The sequence below is a fragment of the Littorina saxatilis genome, linkage group LG15 (assembly GCF_037325665.1).
Source record: "Littorina saxatilis isolate snail1 linkage group LG15, US_GU_Lsax_2.0, whole genome shotgun sequence".
Classification (NCBI taxonomy): Eukaryota; Metazoa; Mollusca; class Gastropoda; order Littorinimorpha; family Littorinidae; genus Littorina; species Littorina saxatilis.
In genome coordinates, this window is record NC_090259.1 from 17,286,001 (window position 1) to 17,309,851 (window position 23,851).

The window sequence follows — 23,851 nt, forward strand, 5'->3', positions numbered from 1 at the left end:
CTTTTCAGTACTACCATCACAGCATGCTGACATTAAACTTTTTACATTTTTTTGCATTTGCAAAGAACTGTGTTCAATGTGCTAACATGGCTAGTCAGCATCATTACCCATTCTGACGTCATAACATTTCACGTCATCTTGCGCTCATACGTACAGAAGCTCAGAAAGCGCGAAGTACTCCATGCAGACATATAGTGCGGGCGGCGGGGAGGGATCATCCTCAGAGCAAACGTCATATTCCACCTATACTCCTGGTGCCACGTCATATACCACTTATCAACCAGGTGAAACGTCATACACCACGTACAAACCAGGTGAAACGTCATCGTATTCAAGCTATAGGCCGGATGGTACGTCATTTTCATCTTTCACCCCTCCTAGCTCCCTCATGTGGTCATTGTTTTCATCTTCCAAGGAAAGCCAACCCCCATTTCTAATTGTTCATTTTTGTTTTTCTTAGTTGTTGCAGTCATGGCAAACCGGTGCTGTTTTTTTGTTGTTTTAAGTTTCTGTTTGGTCGTGTTCATATCATGTTTTGCTTGTATGAGTTTTTTTTTGACATTTTCAGTTGCAGCCAGTGCGTTGAATTTTCATTTTGCATTCCCATGGTTTTGTTGTTTTACATGCCTGTTGATGTTTGTCTTCAAGTGACACGATCTACAACCTCTACCTTGTAGACGACTGTTGTAACAAATTATTTTAGGCTAACTGATTTAACCCTTGACCTTCACGTCTCGACCTTGACCTATTTCTAACAGAGTTGGGTTGCGGTCAGTGGTAGAGCAGACACTCGGAGTGCGCAGCAGCGGAAGTGCTCGACTCTCTGACATCATAAATGTCAGCCAATCAGAATACGAAGGAGGGGGTGCGTAAAAACAATCCCGTTTGACTTTGAAAACTGCAGTATTTACGATGCATAATCACCCTACACTATCCTCCATGTAAACTGCGCCAAAAATGTATTGGCACACTGTATTCAAATATAGATGCTTCTGCACAGACCTAAGCTTCTGTAAGTGTAGCATTTCAGATCCGATTAGTTAGAGCGTGGAGTGTTTCACTTTTTGCGTTTTTTGAAAACTAAAAATCTTACTCTTCTGCCATTTTTGTGTGCTTTCAAGTTAAACCTTATTAATACCAGATGACTATCATTCCAGCTTTTAGCCGATCTTTAAAAACGTTGATGTGGCTAAATGTAAACTTCAGTGGTTGTCTTTTTGTTAAATTGAAAAAGGAAAATTATGACAAGTTCGTGGACGAATACTCTCTTTTATTTTGAATAACGTAAAGGGTTGCCACAAACAAATCCCTTCAAGATGATCTGGTTCATCTGTGAAATGATGATTTTGCAAATTTCGCGAGAACAATTTGGTAACTTTTACTGCTCTGCTGTTTCAGCTGTATTATAACGCTTCCATGTCTTGCCTGTTAACTTTATTAGAAAAGAAACGGTTGTTTAATAAAAATGTACTAATCTTACTTTTGACATCATTCGTACAAAATCATTGCCTAAACATGTGTAGACAAAGCAGACTAACAAAAACCCTAAACAGTCACTGGTTTCATGTTTTTAGGTCCTTGTATGTCTTGGTGATTTCTTCTTTTCTTTCTTTTTTTTCTTCTAAAAAACCAACTTTTTCCGGCTGTTGTCTTGTGGGTTGCTCGGTCCTGATGTGACATTAAGTACTTCTTTTTCTTCGTTGTTATTGATCATTTGTACTCGTTATAATTATGTCCTTCCTTTTCATCCATCATTTTGATCTTTACCCTCGGTCATAGTTGAAACTCATATCGTAACAGACGTCAGCTATTTTGCTTGTTGTGAAGCGAAAAAGTTCATCCAAAGTATGCGTTTTGCACTCTGCTAAGGTATCAATTTGTTTTGTGATAGATTAGTTTTCATAATTGTGAGCAGTTAAAATATGAGAATATTAGCTCTTCATTCCAATTTATACACCTTACACTGCAAGAAAGACAGAAACCACATCACAATGTCTTTAAAATCAGTGTGGACACTTTCAAATCACTTTGATTTAATCGGAAGACAAAGTGCATGTACTAATTTCCTTTGCGTGATTTAAGGATGTACTATGCAAAGAAGCTGCTGTATTAGCCTTTTGAAGGGATACAGAACAACTTTTGTTTTAGTATATTTGAGTCGATTTTTTCTTTAATGGTGTCAAGATATCTATCAAGAACTTTATACTCTTGACTGCCTAAAATATACCAGGTATGGGTCCACACACAGTTTATTCTTTGCAATCCACCTCAGTGTGCGTACCTGTATTTAAAAGTAAAAGAAGAGAATGTGTCAACAATGACGTTCAGTGTTCAAAGACCGAGATTCGATAATCAACCCTCACACGCCCGCCCACCCACCTGATTCCACACCCTTCCCAACTTAAAAAATAGAAATCGTTCAAAGTTGAATTTTTAGTTGTGAAAGAGTATCCACCATGAACTGTTTCGTTGTGTTTTGATAAACACCAATTATCAAACTTGTTGAACCAAATCTTAGATCATATTTGTTTGCTTTTTAAATCCTGACTTAAATCAAAATTAACAGTTTCTGTGATATTATAAATTGACGACAATCACTCATGCCTTAGTAAAATCACATGCAATCAACGAATTCCAACTTAAACTGCACCAAACTCAAAAACAAATGTCAAAGTATTTACAAAGCTCATATCATGTGTTGTCTACGCGGACTTCATTGCAAGATCTCTGTCAATGATTAGAGGTCACGAATTCATGTCTTACTTAATCTATCACCAAAGCTTCCTAGTTGTTGGTGCTTTTCATGTTTCCTGCTTTTGATCTTCTTCACGTTTTTCATGCAGTGGAGATATTCATTCCCTGCCATGTCTTTCATTGAATTTAACTTGTGACTGTTCACATTGAAATCCTCATCCTGTGATATTTAAAGGCTGAGTCATCTATTTTCACACTTTTTCAGATTGCTAAATGTTTTGTAGTTCTTTTTTCCTCGCTCATAAAGCAATACGTGGTGACGGTTTTACCATTGGTTGTACTGACTGAACTATTCCACACTGAAGGACTTGCTGTGATTTAGTAGACGTGATATGAATATAAAGATTGTGAAACTTCAGTGCAGATGCACTGTTTTTTGTGTGTGCGGCTCTTTGTATGTGATATTCCTGAACGAAAATACTGCTTTCGTATGTTCAAATTTAGTCCAGAAAATGCTGCTTTCTATGAATCAACATTTTGGATTCATTGCTTTTTTTTTTTTAGAGAAAAAAATTGTGATGCAAATAGTGCAAAATGCACTGCTTTGACCTTCATGCTTCAGAACTATGCTTTCTGTGTTATTTCTGACAAAGGCTCTTGAATCTGTACTTTTTTTTTATTCCTCCTTGCACTCTTATTCCAATTAATTAGCTGGAAATAAAGCTTTACTGTCTCTACCTCTTCTCTCAGCCTGGTTTCGACAGTCTGTCATTTTGTATATTATACATCTTGTCGCATTACGTTGTGACTGCGCATTTTGTCCTATTGTCTCTTCCATGTGTGTGGTTGTGTCATGCGTTGTGAGTGGGAATGAATAGTAACACACACACATGCACATATGCGCGCGCACACACACATACACACACATGCACGCACACACATATGAACGTACAAACGCACACATACATTCACACGCACACACAAGCACACACACACACTGACAAACACTGATACACACACACACACACACACACACACACACACACACATACATTAATTGAAGTACTCGTCACCACTATTGCCAGAAAGTAACATACGATCACAAACAAAATCAGTGTGAACACCCATGTTATACAAAAGATTTACACCATCAATATTAAATCAAGACATACTAACATATACATTGTACATCTGTGCAAACAAAATCATTCTTACACCAGATCCATCCACACTTTCCTATTGCTAACAAAAGAGCTTAATTTTGCTTAACTAATAATGTGTCAATTGTTTATTGTACATAACACTTAAAGATGCCTTGCACGCTCTGCAACTGCCGTACTAATTTCCTACGAATAACACCTACATGTTCGTCATCAAGTATAGATATCAACAGATTTCGCTTAGGAATTGGATGAAAACTTGTCCCAAGAATGTCAATGTCGACTGAAACAGGCACTTGTACATTAAGCTCAGAATCTTTTTTTCTGTACACAACTGACGTCAGGATTGAATGAAGACTATAACTGTATTTTCGCCTTAGCGTTTATTTCTTAGGGAAAGTCGGCTTGGGCTTGAAATAGAACATATGCTGTGATTACTATGGCATTAGCATTTTGGGTTTTCTACTCTTATTTTTTGCTTGCTTATACTCTGTTTATAGTGTTAGATTTAGAATGTTATTGCTGGTATCTTTATTTACATAATTATTTTGAATATCTACCTCGGTTATCTTCTTCTATGTAGTTAGAACGTACTCTTTGCTAATTAGTCAATATCAATCTAATTCACACAAAGTTTATAATGTGATTATCAATATTTAGTTAATTAAATGAGTATTTTATTTCTTCTGTTATGCTCAAATTATTGTGTTTTCTTGAGTCATTGTTAAAATCTTATCGTTATTATTATTATCATTATAGTTTCTATAACTATAATGAATATTATTATGTTTTTTATTATTAAATCTAGTCCACATGTCTTATATCAGCTCTTATCTTGTGAAAACAGCTATTTTGTTGAATCGTACATAATTGGTTATACCGGTACTCATCAATGCCCTAGAACAGGACAGAGTTTTTGTTTTTAGTCTTCACACTTCAAATAAGTTTCTATAGGTAGACGCAGTGCCAATCTTCACTTTGATTGCTTAGAATTGTCAGAAACTTATGGAGTTCACATTCTTGCCCAAAATGATTCAATCTTTAGAGATTGTAAGCAATGTACATGTATAAATAACACTTTAAAAACAAATCGAATTGACCAGTTCTGAGCACTTAAAGGTTATGGAGCCTTTTTGGAATCAAGAAGCATATTTCCTTCTTCAATGATTTTTGAAGATCAACATATTCAGTGTTGTTAGGACCTGTGAAAGGACCTTGAACCGTGCCTTCCGCGAAAAAAAACACACACAAAACACATAAGAAAAAGAAAGGGATGTATATGTAAAGAAATATAGCAGCAGCAATACTAAGGCTGATGGTAACGAGTATCAGCAATACCTCAGTTTTACGACACTTCTCTCTTGAACAAAACTGTTTTCGGAGATAATATATCCATGCCATTCTTAAATGTAAACTCCACAGCATCTCGATAGGATAGATATTCCCACACGATAACCTCGTAGCGATCAAAATGTCCCAGTAATGGGATAATACAGAAATGAAACTGAAGCCAGGACAAAAATGAAACTCAAGTGTCTGACATTGACAGGCTAGGCGTATACAAAATAACGCCATGATGATTCTTGGCAAAAGCTTCTAGGGAACACAGCACAGTGATTACCGAAACACAACACAAACTGAGTGTCTGCTTCCCCTGCCCCGTGTAGAATCACAGCTCTCCATGAAGATGATGCGAGGCGAGGTCTCCGCTAAGACCACATACCAGAGGACCGCCAACGGACCGGTCGCTATCGCCGAGACTCACCCAGAGGGCAAGTTCGTTGTCCTGGAGAACAACCCCAGCAGCGGTGTGCGTAAGGTGAGGGTCGTTTCTCTTGTGAATGAGTGTAGAGGTTTGTTTGCTGCTACTATTCAGAGTTTTTATTTTTCAATTATGTTATTATATGCTATGCCAGGAATATGAAGAAGGTGATTTTTATGATGATGTATTGCAACATCGTGTGTATGAACTTGACAAGTATACACCTTTGTGATTATGTTTTATTCGTGAGTTTCTTTTTGTTATTTGTTCAAAGATTTTTGATTTTTTTGCAAGCTTACGATTATGACGAGTATGGAAAATGGCATATTTTCAACTATACGAGGCCGTTTCTACATGAGTGGGTGTTTTAAGTGTATAGTTAATGACCTGTCTGCCTTTTGCAAACTTTGAGCTAAGAGCTACGTTTGCCAGTGTGTGAGGTAGTTTCGATTAGGAGTGAGTGTTGGGATTCAGTTTTATTTGTCATTTCTTTGTGCATTATTCGCATTATTTTGTGCCCACCACATGGGAAAATACAATTGGCTTTTTTTATTCTGAAAGCCAAATTTATGAAGGGTTACCGGTTACGTCTGCGTGTTCTAGTTTTGCAATGAATCGATTAGACGAACTTTGGGCTAGGCTTTCAGATTCACGACAGTTTTATGGACAGAGCTAACCCTTGCTTGCCTTGTGTCTGTGTTCAAGACGTAACAGTTGTATGGTCAAAGCTAACCCTTGCATGCCTTGTGTCTATATTCAGGACGTCAACCTGATGAACTGGACCCTGCAGAGAGTGGTAGACAACAAGAGGAAGATCACCTTCAAGTTCCCTCCCAATGCCGTCATCAAGCTCGGCAAGACCCTCAAGGTCAGTTCATTGCAAGTTCTTCAGGCTTCTGTTGCCATGGCTAAAATGCTCGATTTGTGTCGCCTGTTTGTTCGTTGCTAGAGCCTCAAGGTCAGTTCATTGCAAGTTCTTCAGGCTTTCGTTGCCATGGCTAAAATGCTCGATTTGTGTCCCCTGTTTGTTTGTTTGTTTGTTTGTTTGTTTTTTGTTTGTTTGTTTGTTGCTAGACCCTCAAGGTCAGTTCATTGCAAGTTCTTGAGGCTTCTGTTGCCATGGCTAAAATGCTCGATTTGTGTCCCCTGTTTGTTTGTTTGTTTGTTTGTTTGTTGCTAGACCCTCAAGGTCAGTTCATTGCAAGTTCTTGAGGCTTCTGTTGCCATGGCTAAAATGCTCGATTTGTGTCCCCTGTTTGTTTGTTTGTTTGTTTGTTTGTTTGTTGCTAGACCCTCAAGGTCAGTTCATTGCAAGTTATTCAGGCTTCCGTTGCCATGGCTAAAATGCTCGATTTGTGTCCCCTGTTTGTTTGTTTGTTTGTTGCTAGACCCTCAAGGTCAGTTCATTGCAAGTTCTTGAGGCTTCTGTTGCCATGGCTAAAATGCTCGATTTGTGTCCCCTGTTTGTTTGTTTGTTTGTTTGTTGCCAGACCCTCAAGGTCAGTTCATTGCAAGTTCTTCAGGCTTCAGTTGCCATGGCTAAAATGCTCGATTTGTGTCCCCTGTTTGTTTGTTTGTTTGTTGCTAGACCCTCAAGGTCAGTTCATTGCAAGTTCTTGAGGCTTCTGTTGCCATGGCTAAAATGCTCGATTTGTGTCTCCTGTTTGTTTGTTGTTAGACCCTTAGATTGAGTTTGTTGCAAGTTCTTCAGGCTTCTGTTGCCATGACTACAATGCTCGATGTGTGTCACCTGTTTGTTTGTTTGTTGCTATTTTGTTCTCCCAATGCCCTCTTCAAACTTGGCAAGGCCCTCAAGGTCAGTTTGTTGCAAGATCTTTGGGGTTCTTCTGCCAATAGTTAAAATGCTATCTTTTGTTGTATATGGATAGGCATTTAAAATTATTATGACTAGGTTTCGACTTGGCATTTCAGAAATTGCTGTGCATGCTTACCGATATAAAAGACATAATGCCGATGATTTGATGTGTCCGCTTTGTAAAGAAAAGCAAGAAGATGAAGTCCATTTTGTTTTGTGTTGCCCATATTTGAACAACTTAAGAGAACAACTTATTCCATTTAATTATTATAAAAACCCAAGCCTCTTTCGACTTAGTTTGCTCTTAGCCTCATCACAAGAAACTGTAGTCAGAAATGTGTCCTTGTGTTTGTATAAAGCATAATAAACTAAGAAAAGTTTGAACCTCTTAGTAAAATGCCGTGTAATGTATGTATTAATCTATATTATTGTACGGTGTTCTTTTTTGTCTCCTCTTTTGCACCTGTTGAGTTCAATTATATGCAATGTTAACCTTTTGTTCACACCCCTTAATAAGGGGCAATGGCCTAATGAATAAACTCTCTCTCTCTCTCTCTCTCTCTCTCTCTCTCTCTCTCTCTCTCTCTCTCTCTCTCTCTCTCTCTCTCTCTCTCTCTCTCTATCTCTCTCTCTCTCTCTTCTCTCATTGGATCAAACGGTGAAATGTTGCTTTTGTCTACCAGATCTGGTCTGGAAGCTTCAGCTCTGACCGCGGCGCAGGAGACCTGGTGTTCAACGATGAGGACACGTGGGGTACCGGATCCCAGATCACCACCACCCTCTACAACGACAAGAACGAGGTCAGTGTTGTTGTTGTTGTTGTTGTTGTTGTTGTTGTTGTTGTTGTTGTTGTTGTTGTTGTTGTTGTTGTTGTACAATGATTACATGGATCTATTGGAAACTTGCATTCTCCCAGTAAGGTAATATATTGTACTACGTTGCAAGCCCCTGGAGCAAATTTTTGATTAGTGCTTTTGTGAACAAGAAACAATTGACAAGTGGCTCTATCCCATCTCCCTCCTTCTCTTCGTCGCGATATAACCTTGAATGGTTGAAAACGACGTTAAACACCAAATAAAGAAAGAAAGAAAGACATGGATCTATGTACAAATTTGTCCCAGTCGGCCTACAGTAGCGCCTTATCTAAGCTCTTTTGAGACTCATTTCATGTGTTTTAAGGACCTTTTTTGTTTATTTGGTGAATGTAGATTCAAAGATCATTATGTCTTAAGCCAGTTGTGTGAAGGGTTCATTTTGTCCCAAAGAAGGTCATTAAAACACATGGAGATCATTAGACTGGGAAAGTAAAGGTATAAGACACGAAACATTTTCTGAGCATTAAAAACTTGACCAGAAAGGGCTAAGAAATGATGGAGCATGATGCAGAGAGAACGGATTGCAAGACACGCTGGACAAGGAGACTGTGTGCTGGACTTGTGTCCGAGACAATCAAACCAACTTTGGCTCAGACCAGATATTTCCAAGTCGACCCGTTGGTGTCTAGGGTGGTCTTTTGCAAGGCTGCATCTGTCTAACGTGTCTCGCAATCCGTTCTCTCTGCATCAAGAGTTATCATTTCTTAGCCCTTTCTGGTCAAATTTTCAAAGCTCAGAAAATGTTTCGTGTCTTATGCCTTTACTTTCCCAGTCTAATGATCTCCAAATGGATTACGAAAAGAGAAACGAACGGTGGTTTTTTTGGTCTTCTTATTTTTCCTTCTTGATCTTTTTTTTCTCTTTCTTCATTACTGTTTCTATCTTCTCGGTCAATGACTTGAGGCTTAATTACAGAATGAGCTCTTTCACTTTTTGGTCGCTTTTGGTGACATTTTCTCTCCCAGCTAAATCGGTATATTATTTATTTCAGGAGAAGGCCAGCCACATCCAGAAGACTCTGTACTCTTAGACAGTCAACTGACTACAGCCGCCTTCCATTGCCAGCTCTTCACTGTCACACAAACTCAAGACTACCATTCCCGAAACAGACACTTGCGGTCATCCCCCGTTTCTCTCTTGGCTTAACAGTCACTGTGGCCTGTTAAAGTTTCCACAGCAAGTTCAGCTTTAGAGTGCGCGTATGGGCTTTTTGCAAGTGCCTGTTATTTATACTTTTCGACCAAGCCACTGGCGGAAACTTCTCTCATAACCATTTCATAGCTGAGACATTGTTACGTCACTTTTTATGACGTCATATTTATACGGCAACTATTTCTGTATGTAATTTTTGTTTCACAAAGCGCTTTCCGTAGATCGCCTGCCCACTCTGTTGTTGGAGGCGAGGTGGGGGGTATTTTTGTAAAGTAGCTGAATTTTTATTCTAAAAGCATTCCCATTATGGATGTGGAAAGCACAGGAGAGCTAGTAGTGTGTAGTTTTCAGAACGGTTCCAATGATCTGTATGCATCGTTGCTTTGTAAGCTTGATCAGATGTGTCATGTAGATGATCATTGATGTTTTTTTCTACTTTTACATTATTTACATGATCAGATTGCTGTACTATTTTTTCGCTCAGTCTGCGGCTATGTATAATCTTTTCTTGAGATTATTCAAGGGGAAAATACTTCAATATGCAATTTGTTTCAGCGAGATTCATATTTTGGCGCAAAGCTTTTTTTTATGCAATTTTGTTGGTTGTTTTATTTTTTCATTCTTGACAAGTCTACGCCTGCGACGCTGCTGAATCATCCTAGTTGTTACGCGAGTTTTGATTGGTTACATCGAGAACATGGTTTTTATAAAACTATGATCAGAAGTTTACTGAAAATTACAGATCGGAAACGGGAGGCGACGATTGTCTGAATTGACACTTTTCAGTTTGGTGCTAAGTGTAACTATAGAATCATGTACCGTGTACGCTGTAGATAGTCAACGTTCTTTTTGGAATCTCCCGGTTTTCCAATGGTTGTGATTTCCTTTTTAGTCTTGTTTCTGCTGCTGTATATTTTTGTTGATATTTATTCTTTACAAAAATGGAAAATATTTTCGAATTGACTGACCGATCATTTATGATCATAGCATAGGCTTTTATCGTGTAAAATACTATTCGGTTATATAAGTATGCCTTTAGGATTTGAATCGATGGAATCAACGTAGGAAATTATAGTTGAAGCAGCAGGACAGCATTCTAATAATGGCAAACTCTTGATTAGATGTGAGATTGAAATTCAAATAATTGTTTTAAAAATTCGGCTGGAGAGAATGTTTTCTTTGCATGATTTCAATTGATATTTTGTTTGGTAAAGTGTTCTAGTAGAAGATGTTGCTCCTCCTGTTTAAAGAAGCAGCAGTACGCGTGTCCAAGATGTGTTTTCTGCAGATTTATAAAAAAAATGGATACATGAACATTCCATTATTATGTAACTCTCCGCAGCCAAAATTGTACGGAAAGGCAGCAACGTCTGGTGGAAAATAAAATCAGTCATGCAATCTATCTTTTGTTTATTAACCTTGCTTCGAAAATTGGTATCTGTTGTTAAAATTCATTCCATCTACATCGAATAATTACTTTGATCACATGTTGTTATTTGGGATGAGAGAGGTTTTCAATTTTCTGTTTTCGATCGAATGTGGCAAACACACTTAACTCCGGGAGATGATAGCCTGATGCCTCCCTTGTCTACATGTATAGCTTTTTAGACTTTTTCATAATTTTTTTGCAATATCTCATTTTTGTTGCTAAACGGTTCTGATAATAAAAACACCGTGAAAAAGACCAAAAATCGTGTTTTTTGTTTTGTAGTGATTTTCACTTTATGCATTATTTTACTGCACTGAAAGTTGTATATTTTGATAAATTACAGTTATACTAAGGCACAGTTAATATATTATCAAAGTTTCCCTTTTAAGAGTCTGTTTATAAGCTGTTGAGACGTTTTAAATTTTGTAAAATCTAAAAAGACAAAGAGAGCGTGATGTCGCTTTTTATGCTTATGGCTATGCGTTTGACATTAGTCTCCCTCAAAAACTTGTTGAAAGTTTGCAACTTTGTGTACGAGCACACATTTGCACTCGCACGCATACACACACACACACGCGCACACATACATACACACACACACGTACACACGCACGCACGAATGCATCCTTACACACTATTTTCATCTGATAACTCCCGTAATCACCGCAGACTTCCCTTTTCCAAAACTATAAACACATAAACTGAATCACAAATAATGCGGTTTCATAATAAATTAGTTGTAAAACTAGAAATAAATATTTTGATAAAAAAAAAAAATGATGTCGAGTGATGCTTCAAAGCTGTGTCTAAACAAACAGTGTAGGCCTATAGATTCCTTGAAGGCACACTCTTTCCCATGAAACACTTTACGCTCACCATCTCAGATCTGCCTTAAGGCTTTTACACGCGATAAGACCATTCCTCCATTTGGACACATACCAAGAATCTAAATCCTAACTGATTCTTAATCAAATCCAAAAAACAAAAATAATTACATTTATAATGTATTTTTGTATATTATAATTGATTCTTAATTAAGCAAATCCAAATGCAAAGAGACTGCCAATGTTGATTCTTAAGCAGAATGGGAACAATTCGCTCAATTGATTTTGCACAAACACACTTGTTGTCTGTTCAGAAATCAATTCATCAACAGAAAATCTCACTTCAGTCGCAACCCCCCGCGGGTTAGGGGGAAGAATTTACCCGATGCTCCCCGCCAGCATGTCGTAAGAGGCGACTAACGGATTGTGTTTCTCTTTTTACCCTTGTTAAGTATTTCTTGTATAGAATATAGTCCATGTTTGTAAAGATTTTAGTCAAGCAGTATGTAAGAAATGTTAAGTCCTTTGTACTGGAAACTTGCATTCTCCCAGTAAGGTAATACATTGTACTACGTTGCAAGCCCCTGGAGCAAATTTTTGATAAGTGCTTTTGTGAACAAGAAACAATTGACAAGTGGCTCTATCCCATCTCCCCCCCCTTTCCCCGTCGCGATATAACCTTCGTGGTTGAAAACGACGTTAAACACCAAATAAAGAATGAAACTTCAGTCGCACAAAAAGACAGGCAGACTGTTGATTATTGGTGTGTGTCTGAATGGAGCTATGTTCTTATCTCGTGTAAGCTTGACCAACCATCGGTGATTAGTCGAAATGAGTTTTTTTTTTTAAATGGGAGGACTGTGCCTTTCACACTGTCCGCGATTTGTGTGATCAGTAGGCACACACTGGTAACGCAGATATCTCTGACTCAACAGGTTGAGGTTGTTGTGTTAAAAGTCCCCGGACTGTGTAAGTTTGCTTGTGTAGTTCATTCGAGATTTCGCTTTCGTCTTTGACATTAGAGTTGTGATAGGGACGTACTCCTCCTTGCCTGTAATGGCGTGGTCCTTATAGACATAGGGCCTATCATCTTTCACGTGTACACGGTTATGTTCACCCACCCCAGATCATTTGGTTTAAGCGTGTTTTATTCATTTTCTTTGTACACACGTTTCAGACCAAAAACAACATATTGAACGATGAAAAGCCAGACTGCTTATAGTTATATGGACAAGTTCTAAGAATGATAAGCAATACACGTTCACGATTACAAAACATGGCGAACTTGTAATAACTTCAACACTTAACTTTCATATTTCAATCTATAGCATCCTCCCACTGTTTCCTGTGCTTATAATATGGAATTTTTAGCTGAATCAGTTTCGCAGATTGACAGAAGTGTCACTTGCTAAAATATTTCCGAAAACAATTCTCACTCTGTATGGGAAGCAACGAGATCGTTGAATTTAGGCGTATGATTTAAAGGCCAAACAAAAATATATGTTGATTTAGGGTAACATGACCAACATGGTTTGCAAAATGTGCCAGAGGGGTGGGTTTTTTTTTGTTTGTTTTTTTTTAGAAATGCAAAACAAAGATCGGCAGGAAAAAATAGGGTCGGTCGGGTTACCCTAAACCAACATATATTTTTATTTGGCCTAAGCTGAAGGATGCTCTTTTTCCGTGTAAAACCCTGAAGAGATCTGTAAAGGTGAACATAATTGTTGCACGAGGTGTTACGTACTTTTAGCGTCATTTGAGTTTTGCCTCTAACAGGTTCAGCTCAGTGCATGCGTTTGTTGTATAAGCTTAATGTCATTACCTGTGTTTTGTCACGCACTGGCTTAGCCCTATGCATGTATTATACTATATTAGCATCAATTTTCGTCACCATATAAGGGTTGCGTCATATTGCATGTGTCGTAGTACTAATGACGTCATGTTTGGTCAATTGATGGTTCACATTCCATTGCATGATTTAGGCTGTGACCTACATTGTATTCTTCTTCTTTTTTCGAGGAAGATTTTCTGTATTCTCACACAGCTGTGCATGTTTAGCAAAAGACTTACTTCTCTCTGATCTGCTTGTATTGTGTGATTATTTCATGTAATGGTAAATGGTAATTTTTATCAAATGTATTGAGTATGCTTTCACTGCATGATTTTACATTCATGAGCATGATTGTGGATCGTCTCTGGATAAATTGTCATAATACAATGATTAGAACAATAAAACTTTGGTGTATGTGCGCACGATTTCCTCATTTCATGACTGGAGGAGAGAGTCGTATTCACTAACGCTCATGCTGTGGTTTAGGTAACGGGGTTTTTTGCTTTGTATGGGAAGGGCTCCTAATATGGACCACTTTTTGTTTCATGCTGATAACTAGCTTGTTTTCTTGCGAAGAAGTTTCATTTTGTGTTTGGTAGTCCTTCTCTCTTAGGTTAACCGTTAGGCCAAATTAGAATGAAATAGCTTTGATAGATATTCAGCAAAAATTAAATACAGAAAAAATCACAAATGGTCCATATTAGGAGCCTGGGCGCCTAATATGGACCAGAGAAGCGGCCTTCGCGAATCACTGTAAAAAGCCCCCTATACTTCAAAATAACATGATACAACTTAGTGTACAAGTCAGACTAATCAAAATATGCTTTAGATTTATCTGTTTTGGGTTGATGAGAGCATTATTTGAAGCACACCAGGAAACTAAAGAAGCTTTCAAAAACAGAGTGAAAATAAATGAAATTATCAACTTCCACGAAAAGAAAACATTTTTTTATATTTTTTTTTAAATCTCGAGGGCTAGTTATAGGTTATTTCCAGCAAGCTTGTTAATAAATTAATGAAAATAGCCTTTAGCTTTTATTTTCTTCGATTTGTTGAAGGTGGTCCATATTAGGGGACTCGCACATACTTTGAGATTTTGCTATTATTTTTTGTTTGCAGTAGAAACTCGGGGTCAACACTGCTAAAATGTAACAAATACAGTCTTAGCTGTCATATATAGCAATTTTTGTGTGATAAAAGCTTTGGCTGTGGACAGAAACGAGTCCGTTTTAGGCGGCAAATTTTGAGTGAACGCTGCCAAAAGTAAAAACAAGTCGCGTAAGGCGAAAATACAATATTTAGTCAAGTAGCTGTCGAACTCACAGAATGAAACTGAACGCAATGCAACGCAGCAAGACCGAATACTCGTGGTCCACCGCTCACGGCATAGGCAGTGAAATTGACAAGAAGAGCGGGGTAGTGGTTACGCTATGCTGCATAGCACGCTTTTCTGTACCTCTCTTCGTTTTAACTTTCTGAGCGTGTTTTTAATCCAAACATATCATATCTATATGTTTTTGGAATTAGGAACCGACAAGGAATAAGATGAAACTGTTTTTAAATTGATTTGGAAAATTTAATTTTGATAATAATTTGTATATATTTAATTTTCAGAGCTTGTTTTTAATCCGAATATAACATATTTATATGTTTTTGGAATCAGCAAATGATGGAGAATAAGATAAACGTAAATTTGGATGGTTTTATAAAAAAAAAATTTTTTTTTACAATTTTCCGATTTTTAATGACCAAAGTCATTAATTAATTTTTAAGCCACCAAGCTGAAATGCAATACCGAAGTCCGGGCTTCGTCGAAGATTACTTGACCAAAATTTGAACCAATTTGGTTGAAAAATGAGGGCGTGACAGTGCCGCCTCAACTTTCACGAAAAGCCGGATATGACGTCATCAAAGACATTTATCAAAAAAATGAAAAAAACGTTCGGGGATTTCATACCCAGGAACTCTCATGTCAAATTTCATAAAGATCGGTCCAGTAGTTTAGTCTGAATCGCTCTACACACACACACACACACACACACACACACACACACACGCACAGACAGACAGACACACATACACCACGACCCTCGTTTCGATTCCCCCTCGATGTTAAAATATTTAGTCAAAACTTGACTAAATATAAAAAGAGAAATTGCCTAACGGTTTTGAGATTTGTGTTTCTGCAACTGTTTTGACATGTGCAAGTTATCCAGAGAGGGTGAATACAGCGAATAAAACTTTTTTGAGTGCTCTAGCGCCGTTAGTTTGTCAGAACAGGAGGTGGTCCATATTAGGAGCCGGTCCATATTAGAAGCCCTTCCCCTACGTCACGACTCTTTCTGTATGCCTGACTTTATTTCTCTCTTGCCCTCTCTCTGTCAATCTTTCTCTCTCTCTGTCTCTGTCTCACATTGCTTATATGTCTCTCTCTCTCTCTGCTCCCCCCTCTCTGTCCACCTTTAACTATCCCTGTGTGTGTGTGTGTGTGTGTGTGTGTGTGTGTGTGTGTGTCTCTCTCTCTCTCTCTCTTTCTCTCTCTCTCTCTCTCTCTTTCTCTCGCTCTCTCTCTCTCTTTCTCTCTCTTTCTCTCTCTCTCTCTCTCTCTTCCGCGAAGCCTGCATGCCCATCTTTCTTTGTTCGTGTGTAGACAATTCTTTCCCCACCCCCGTACCAGACCTCGCCCACTCCAACAAAGAAGGAAAGGAAGAAACCACGGTGTATCATGCGAAGCCAAAAATAACACATTGTGGTATTTTAATCGCTTTGCTAATATTTTACTTTGAACAGTTTACATACTCTGGCTTCGAGAGCACCGAAATTGGAATGGATAAATTCATTCTCCATGTTGAGGCGGTGTCCGGTCAAATCGGGATTATTCTCAGGTAACACGACCAGTTCAGTGGGAAAGAGAGCTCCACACTACAACGAATTCCATCTCACTGACCGTTCCATCCCCTGGTTTGAGAAAAACAAAAACACACAAATTAAATGTACACGTAGATCACGAGCACTCACACACAATCATGCACACAGTGGCACGTACGTACGCATACACACAAAAGCAAGCACACAGACAGACAGACTCTCACCCCCACACACATACACACACATACACACACACACACACACACACACACACACACACACACGTACGCAGGCACACACACACACACACACACACACACACACACACACACACACACACACCAAAGCATGAATGATCCCATACAAGGAAGACTAAACAATCGACCATGGACCCATCTGAATTATTTGTGGTCGAAAAAACTTTCTAAGGGAGATAATCGAACTCTGCGATCAACATGCAATGTTACAATTACACGTATTCTCCCCCTTGCATAAAAGTTTCTCGATTACATTTGCTTCCCTTATTACTACAATATTAGGTAGTAGGGGCGAGAAATTCTTGGTGCGTTCTCTATATTACCTGTCGGATCGAAACAGATATGTATTTCGCTTCCGTGTATATTACAGACGAGATATATCTTTGTGGGGAAAAAATAAAAAACAAGGGTATAAGTATGCAGTGTTTGTTACATCATAACTATGTAAAACCTAGAGAATTCACGTCTATCTTTTGTTGGTACTTTTGAACTTTAGCGTTGTAAATTCATAGCTCAGAATCCACTGCGATTTAAGCCTCCAATTTTGCAGAACCTGCACTAGTAAGAACAACAAGTCATTTTAGATACCTTTGAAGTTACGGACTGAACTGTACAGATGCCTTTCATTGACATGCTTTCAGAAGGAAAACATCGGTACAGCCGTGTTTTCGAAGGAAGGGAGGTAAGGCAACTCTTTCGATACACCATATGCACTTTCTCGTTATTTTCGTCGATCAAATGACCTAATAACTGGAGCCCTATCCGTCATTTAATTTCAGGATAAGTATTCTTTAATTGTATTAAAGGGACTCGTGTAAAAAAAAAAACCAGTCAATAATATGCCACTAGATTGTAAGCTATGTATTTACAGGGTGACCTAAAACAAATGCAACCCCCACAAATGTTAATAACTTCTACATCTGTTGACCGAATCAATTCATATTTACTCATATATAAACTTCAGCCTATGCATGACCCTTCCAAAAAGTAGCAATTAGATAGGTCAAACTAGCCCGATTTAACCCTTGTACAACGCTAAAGTTCAAGATGACCCTTTTGTTTTTGTTGGGGTCATGTATGAGAGAGCGATTGTTGACCTACCGTTGAGGTCAAAGTACTTGAAGACCCGGGAGAGATCGGGGCTGGCGGAGATGGTGCCATCTGAGTCCGTGTCTGCGCGCGCAAACAGGAAGTTGGCGGAAACGATGTCACCCAGACCTTTATGCGTCCAGACATTGACGAATTCCTGGCGGCGCACCTGGCTGTCACCTGCATTGAAATAGGTCAAATGATGAACTCCTGACGTCGCACCTGGCTGTCACCTACATTGAAATAGATCAAATGATGAACTCCTGACGTCGCACCTGGCTGTCACCTACATTGAAATAGATCAAATGATGAACTCCTGACGTTGCACTTTGCTGTCACCTACATTGAAATAGATCAAATGATGAACTCCTGACGTCGCACCTTGCTGTCACCTACATTGAAATAGATCCGAAATGATGAACTCCTGACGTCGCACCTGGCTGTCACCTACATTGACATAGATTAAATGATGAACTCCTGACGTCGCACCTGGCTGTTGCCTGCATTAAAATAGGTGACATGATGAACTCCTGGCGTCGCACCTGGCTGTCACCTGCATTGAAATAGGTCACATGAAGAACTCCTGGCGTCGCACCTGGCAATCTTTTTTTTTCATTACCTCCCTGTTTTGAATATCTTTTCATGCGCTTACCGTCCATGTCAAAGTTTGCGAAGATTGCTTCGACTTCCGCAGTGCTCAGAACTCCGTCCTTGGCGGTACCATTTCCCTGGGCCAGCGCGAACAGTTCTCTGGCCTTGGCAGGGTCAAGCAGCGCTGGCCTCTCCGGATGGCTCAGGACACATCTGGTCAAGTGGAGGTGAAAAGTGCGTGAATAAATGGGTTTTTTAATATTTTTCCCGCGCTTTAGGTTTTTGCCGATTTATTTTGATTTTATCTTATTTACTGCTTGATTTATCTCATTCTTTGTTCTGTGGATTTGTTTATTCAATTATAAGTTCAATAGAGCCAGCAATACTTAAGTGGAAAAGCAAACACACACACACACACACACACACACACACACACACACACACACACACGCACGCACACACACACACACACACACTCACACACACACACACACACACACACACACACACACACACACACACACACACACACGCCCGCACATGCACACACTCTCTCTCTCTCCTCTCTCTCCTCTCTCTCTCTCTCTCTCTCTCTCTCTCTCTCTCTCTCTCTCTCTCTCTCTCTCTCTCTCTCATTATGGTAAAACGTGAAGAAGAATAGTGTCACATACCCAAGGAAGGTTCCAGCCAAGAGGACAAGGGCGAAGCGAAGTGATATCATCTTCAGATGATGAGACAATAATATTGTATTATTATATTGATATTATATTATATCATTCATTAAACAAGTCGCGTAAGGCGAAAATACAATATTTAGTCAAGTAGCTGCCATTTTTCAGCAAGACCGTATACTCGTAGCATCGTCAGTCCACCGCTCATGGCAAAGGCAGTGAAATTGACAAGAAGAGCGGGGTAGTAGTTGCGCTAAGAAGGATAGCACGCTTTTCTGTACCTCTCTTTGTTTTAACTTTCTGAGCGTGTTTTTAATCCAAACATATCATATCTATATGTTTTTGGAATCAGGAACCGACAAGGAATAAGATGAAAGTGTTTTTAAATTGATTTGGACAATTTAATTTTGATAATAATTTTTATATATTTAATTTTCAGAGCTTGTTTTGAATCCGAATATAACATATTTATATGTTTTTGGAATCAGAAAATGATGGAGATTAAGATAAACGTAAATTTGGATCGTTTTATAAATTTTTATTTTTTTTTACAATTTTCCGATTTTTAATGACCAAAGTCATTAATTAATTTTTAAGCCACCAAGCTGAAATGCAATACCGAACCCCGGGCTTCGTCGAAGATTACTTGACCAAAATTTCAACCAATTTGGTTGAAAAATGAGGGCGTGACAGTGCCGCCTCAACTTTCACGAAAAGCCGGATATGACGTCATCAAAGACATTTATCAAAAAAATGAAAAAAACGTTCGGGCATTTCATACCCAGGAACTCTCATGTCAAATTTCGTAAAGATCGGTCCAGTAGTTTAGTCTGAATCGCTCTACACACACACACACACACACAGACAGACGCACATACACCATACCCTCGTTTCGATTCCCCCTCGATGTTAAAATATTTAGTCAAAACTTGACTAAATATAAAAAGCAGATCTATTCTGATCAAAGTATTGCATTGTCCCTTTTGTTATTCGTTGTATTATTGTATCGTGTTTAAATTAAATAACAATATTGTTTAAAATCAAAGTATGAAATTTAAAGATCAAAGGCACATTCGTTCACTGGTAAATGATTCGACTTATCATCTCTGGTCAGGCTTGTATACTTGGGATCAGGCTATCCTTCCACTTGAACATTTACCAACACTTAACCGCCTGAGTGCTTTCTTGTGTGCAATGAATTCTTCTTCTTCTTCTTCTTCTTCTTCTTCTTCTTCTTCTTCTTCTTCTTCTTCTTCTTCTTCTTCTTCTTCGTTCATACGCTGAAACTCCCACGTTCACTCATGTTTTTGCACGAGTGGATATTTTGTACGTGTATAACCCCGCCATTCAGGCAGCATACGCCGATTTCGGGGGAAGCATGCTGGGTATTTTCGTGTGTCTGTAACCCACCGAACTCTGACATGGATTACAGGATCTTTTCCGTGCGCACTGGCTTGGTCTTGTGCTTTGCTTGCACACACGAAGGGGGATAAGGCACTAGCAGGTCTGCACATAAGTTGACCTGGGAGATCGGACTAATATCCACCCTTAACCCACCAGACGGCCGAGGCCGGGATTTGAGCTCACGACTTTCCGATTAGGAGGCCGATGTCTTATCATCCACTGCGCCACTGCGCCCGTCCTAATGCATTAATTTCAGTGATTGTCGGTTAAGAAATAGAATAATTAAATATCCTCCTTTCTATACAGCGCAGTCCGAATGTTGAGTATGGGTATGTGTCCAAGTGTGTGTGTGTGTGTGTGGGGGGGGGGGGGTATTACACAGACCTGGGGACCCCTGTTTTGTTCTTGGAGTATTCTCAAACAATCTAAACTTATTTTCAGAAAAATGAGTGTAGCCGCCTACTCCACACAGCATTTGAACATCCATGATTCAAACATGCTTCGCACGCCTCCGTTGCACCGCCGTTAAAACTAATGATTCTTTCAGCGTTTAATGCTAAAAGCTGTAATCATTGATCAAATGGCGAGTTATAAAGTTATTTTTATTCATTCAAATAGACAGTGCCCCAGTAAATAGACAGGGATGCGCTCGTGAAGAAAGGCTGTCTATGAATTTTTCTCGTCGTATTTTTTTTCAACCGACCGTCCGTTTTTTTTTAGACAAAAAGGCATACAAAATACGGCGAAATCGTAAGTGTTCACAGGTCTGTTTATAGTGTAACCGTGTGCCGAAACACTACGATCACCTCGGGAAGCGAAGTGCAATCAAACAGGATTGAAAATGTTAGGGCTAAGAAACTGTTATGCAAACCCGAAGGTTTCCATGAACATACAGACAATCGGAAACCACCAGACCCCATCACAAACAGAATTCCACAAACTACGGGTGTTGACTTAAAGGCCAACAACTCGGGTGCAGAGTCTGCTGCGAAAGGAGCGATAGCCTCCCCTGTCACAATAGTTATACCATGCAAACATCTGGACACGTCTGAGATTGTGAGCGGAACCGTATGAAATAGTGACTCATCAGGCATGCAGTAGGAGTGTGGAAAAATAATGATTAGCTCAGTGAACTACGAAGCATCCCGTAGTTAGATCTGTATATTGTGGCCTTTATTAAAAATCAACTATAGAAAATATCAAATTATGAATTAGTGTCTTTATCTCAAGATTTGACGTCAAATTTTCATTTCATTGGAAGGCTCTAAAATCATTGATTTGTACTTACTTAAGTTGCCACAAAACATCAGACATACATTTCAGTCAACCAACATAATAGCAGGGCTTTGCCTTTCTTTAAAAAAAAATTTGAAAAACAAAAACACTTTCTAAGGAATTATATTGAATGGTTTCATTAAAGCTTTCTTTTCTCTGCGATTCCATTCAAGCTACTCTTTTTTTTCAGGATTGTTCATTCAAACTAAGTAACGACACCTGTATATCAAAAGTAAATAGATAGAATAAAAACAAATCGGTAGGAAGTCCTTTCTCCTGGGATTAGCAATATTTAAAACTTTCATACTTACGATGAATAAGACTCTGGCAGACGGCACGGGAGCACAGAAGTAATGACAAAACGACAAGAGAGTTTTCTTATCTGGAAAACATTTGTCTTTTTAGTGCTATCGTTACCTAGGTCAGTACTAAATAAGGACAGTTCATTTTAAGAAAAAAGGGAGAAAAAAACCTATAATTTTTAAAACATTATGTATATCGTCTTAATAGGCGTGCGAGAGTGGGTATTCTTATCATCCCATGTTGGCCTCCTGCCATCGTACAGACGTAGAGACAGAGAGAGTGTGTGTGTGTGTGTGTGTGTGTGTGTGTGTGTGTGTGTGTGCGTGTGTGCGTGCGTGCGTGCGTGCGTGTGTGTGCGTGCGCGTACGTGCGCGTGCGTGCATGCGTGCGTGCGTGTGTGTGTGTGTGTGTGTGTGTGTGTGTGTGCGTGTGTGTGTGTGTGTGTGTGCGTGTATGTTTGTGAGTGTGGGCGCGTGCGTCTGTCTAACTTTTTGTATCAGTGTGTGTCTCCGTTTGTGAAAAAGATTCAACGAAACTAATGTAGCGAGCATACTTGCATAGAAAACAGACACATGGACAGACAGGTAATGAACTCCACTTCGTTGACGTCACCGTCCGCTGCAAAACACACACACACATACACACACACACACACGACACACGACACACACACACACACATATTCAACGAATCAATTAACGATAGACTCTTAGAAAAGAAATACCTGTAAACTAAAAACGATGTTGACATTTCTGATCGAGCAACAGTATTCTGCCTAGCAGTTCCTCAGAATTGTTTTAAAATACCAGTTTTGCATTGTTCAACTATCTCGCCGATTTCGAAGTTACGTACTTTTCTCGGACAAGCTCTCTGGTTGGAAGCGATATTTAGACATAGCTGACAGTATGCGCCCTTTCCATTGGCTGGCTTGCTTACCCTTCTGGTCCTAGAAGTGAGAAGTCGACAGAAAGTCGGTCAGAACTTCCCAGCGATTTTCGGAGAATTAAATGTGTTTACAAGTATGGCTGAAACTCACCCATGCGAACACTAAACCTCAAATTGTTCAGTTGGCGACATTTTTTGTGTGTGACATCTTTCCAGGTTTTTTTTAAATTTCACAAATATTGTTAATTCGTGTTTTGGTTTTGTTTTGTTTTGTTTTGGTGTGTGTGTGTGTGTGTGTGTGTCACAGTGTGTGTGTGAGTGAGTGTGCGTGCGTGCGTGCGTGTGCGTGCGTGCGTGCGTTCGAAGGTGCGTGCTTGCGCGGGCGTGCGTGTGTGTGTGTGTGTGTGTGTGTGTGTGTGTGTGCGTGCGCGCGCGAGTGCGTGTGTGTGTCAGTGTGTGTGTGTGTGGGTGTTTTTTATTTTATTTTATTCATATATTCATTTTTTGATAGTGAGAATACTCACCGTTGAGGTCAAAGTAGTGTAAGACGCGTTCCATGTCAGGAAACTTGGTGATGCTACCGTCGTGGTTGGTGTCAGCTCGGGAGAACAAGTAACTCGCGGCCTTCGCGTCTCCAAGTTCACGGGTCTGCCATACGTCCTTGAACTCTGCCCCCGTCACCTCTCCGTCGCCTTGAACAAAGGTCACACAAAATGTAGCGTGGCAAATAACAGAAGAGGGGGGGGGGGGGGGGAGGGGGGGTTGCGGGGGGGAGGGAGATGATGAAAAAGAAAAGAATGAATGTGAGAAACAAAGTAACAGCACTACCATTATTATTACTGTTCTTACCCAGGCGAAAAAGTACCACAGTTTACTATAGTAAAAGTACTATAGTATACCACAGTATACCACAGTATACTCTAGTAAATGTACTATAGTATACTAAAGTACAAGTACTTTGGTAA

At 39.3% G+C, this 23,851-nt stretch overlaps 2 protein-coding genes across 4 annotated transcripts in view; one reads left to right on the forward strand and one right to left on the reverse strand.

The window, feature by feature from the left end:
• The window catches only part of LOC138948693 (70 kDa neurofilament protein-like), a 74,540-nt gene extending 60,579 nt beyond the window's left edge, over positions 1 to 13,961 (forward strand). Inside the window, exons 9-13 of one of the 2 annotated variants that reach the window (XM_070320287.1) lie at positions 759 to 865; positions 5,522 to 5,673; positions 6,377 to 6,484; positions 8,116 to 8,232; positions 9,299 to 13,961. In XM_070320287.1, the coding sequence (XP_070176388.1) occupies positions 759 to 865; positions 5,522 to 5,673; positions 6,377 to 6,484; positions 8,116 to 8,232; positions 9,299 to 9,337 (523 nt within the window). In that variant the 3' untranslated portion in view covers positions 9,338 to 13,961. Of the gene's footprint in view, positions 1 to 156; positions 739 to 758; positions 866 to 5,521; positions 5,674 to 6,376; positions 6,485 to 8,115; positions 8,233 to 9,298 lie in introns of those variants that run through there. The other variant, XM_070320288.1, reaches the window with a different exon arrangement.
• Positions 13,962 to 16,283: 2,322 nt separating this feature from the next.
• Positions 16,284 to 22,744, reverse strand: LOC138948687 (uncharacterized). 2 transcript variants are annotated; one of them, XM_070320278.1, is made up of 5 exons: positions 22,726 to 22,744; positions 19,020 to 19,069; positions 18,410 to 18,561; positions 17,770 to 17,937; positions 16,284 to 16,501 (listed from the first exon to the last, which is right to left on the reverse strand). In XM_070320278.1, the coding sequence occupies exons 2-5, from the start codon at positions 19,067 to 19,069 to the stop codon at positions 16,443 to 16,445; spliced, it is 429 nt and encodes a 142-aa protein (XP_070176379.1). In that variant the 5' UTR covers positions 22,726 to 22,744; the 3' UTR covers positions 16,284 to 16,442. The 2 variants fall into 2 exon arrangements, with proteins under 2 accessions (XP_070176379.1, XP_070176378.1); XM_070320277.1 differs by lacking the exon at positions 22,726 to 22,744 and adding an exon at positions 22,010 to 22,117.
• Positions 22,745 to 23,851: the final 1,107 nt, after the last annotated feature.

Excerpts from the sequence above, each read along its gene's own strand:
- LOC138948687 (XM_070320278.1), bottom strand. The coding sequence starts at position 19,069 with ATGATATCACTTCGCTTCGCCCTTGTCCTCTTGGCTGGAACCTTCCTT. Across the intron at positions 18,562-19,019 it reads TTGGCTGGAACCTTCCTTGG|ATGTGTCCTGAGCCATCCGG; the intron begins GTATGTGACACT and ends CCACTTGACCAG. Across the intron at positions 16,502-17,769 it reads CAAGTACTTTGACCTCAACG|GGGATGGAACGGTCAGTGAG; the intron begins GTAGGTCAACAA and ends TTCTCAAACCAG.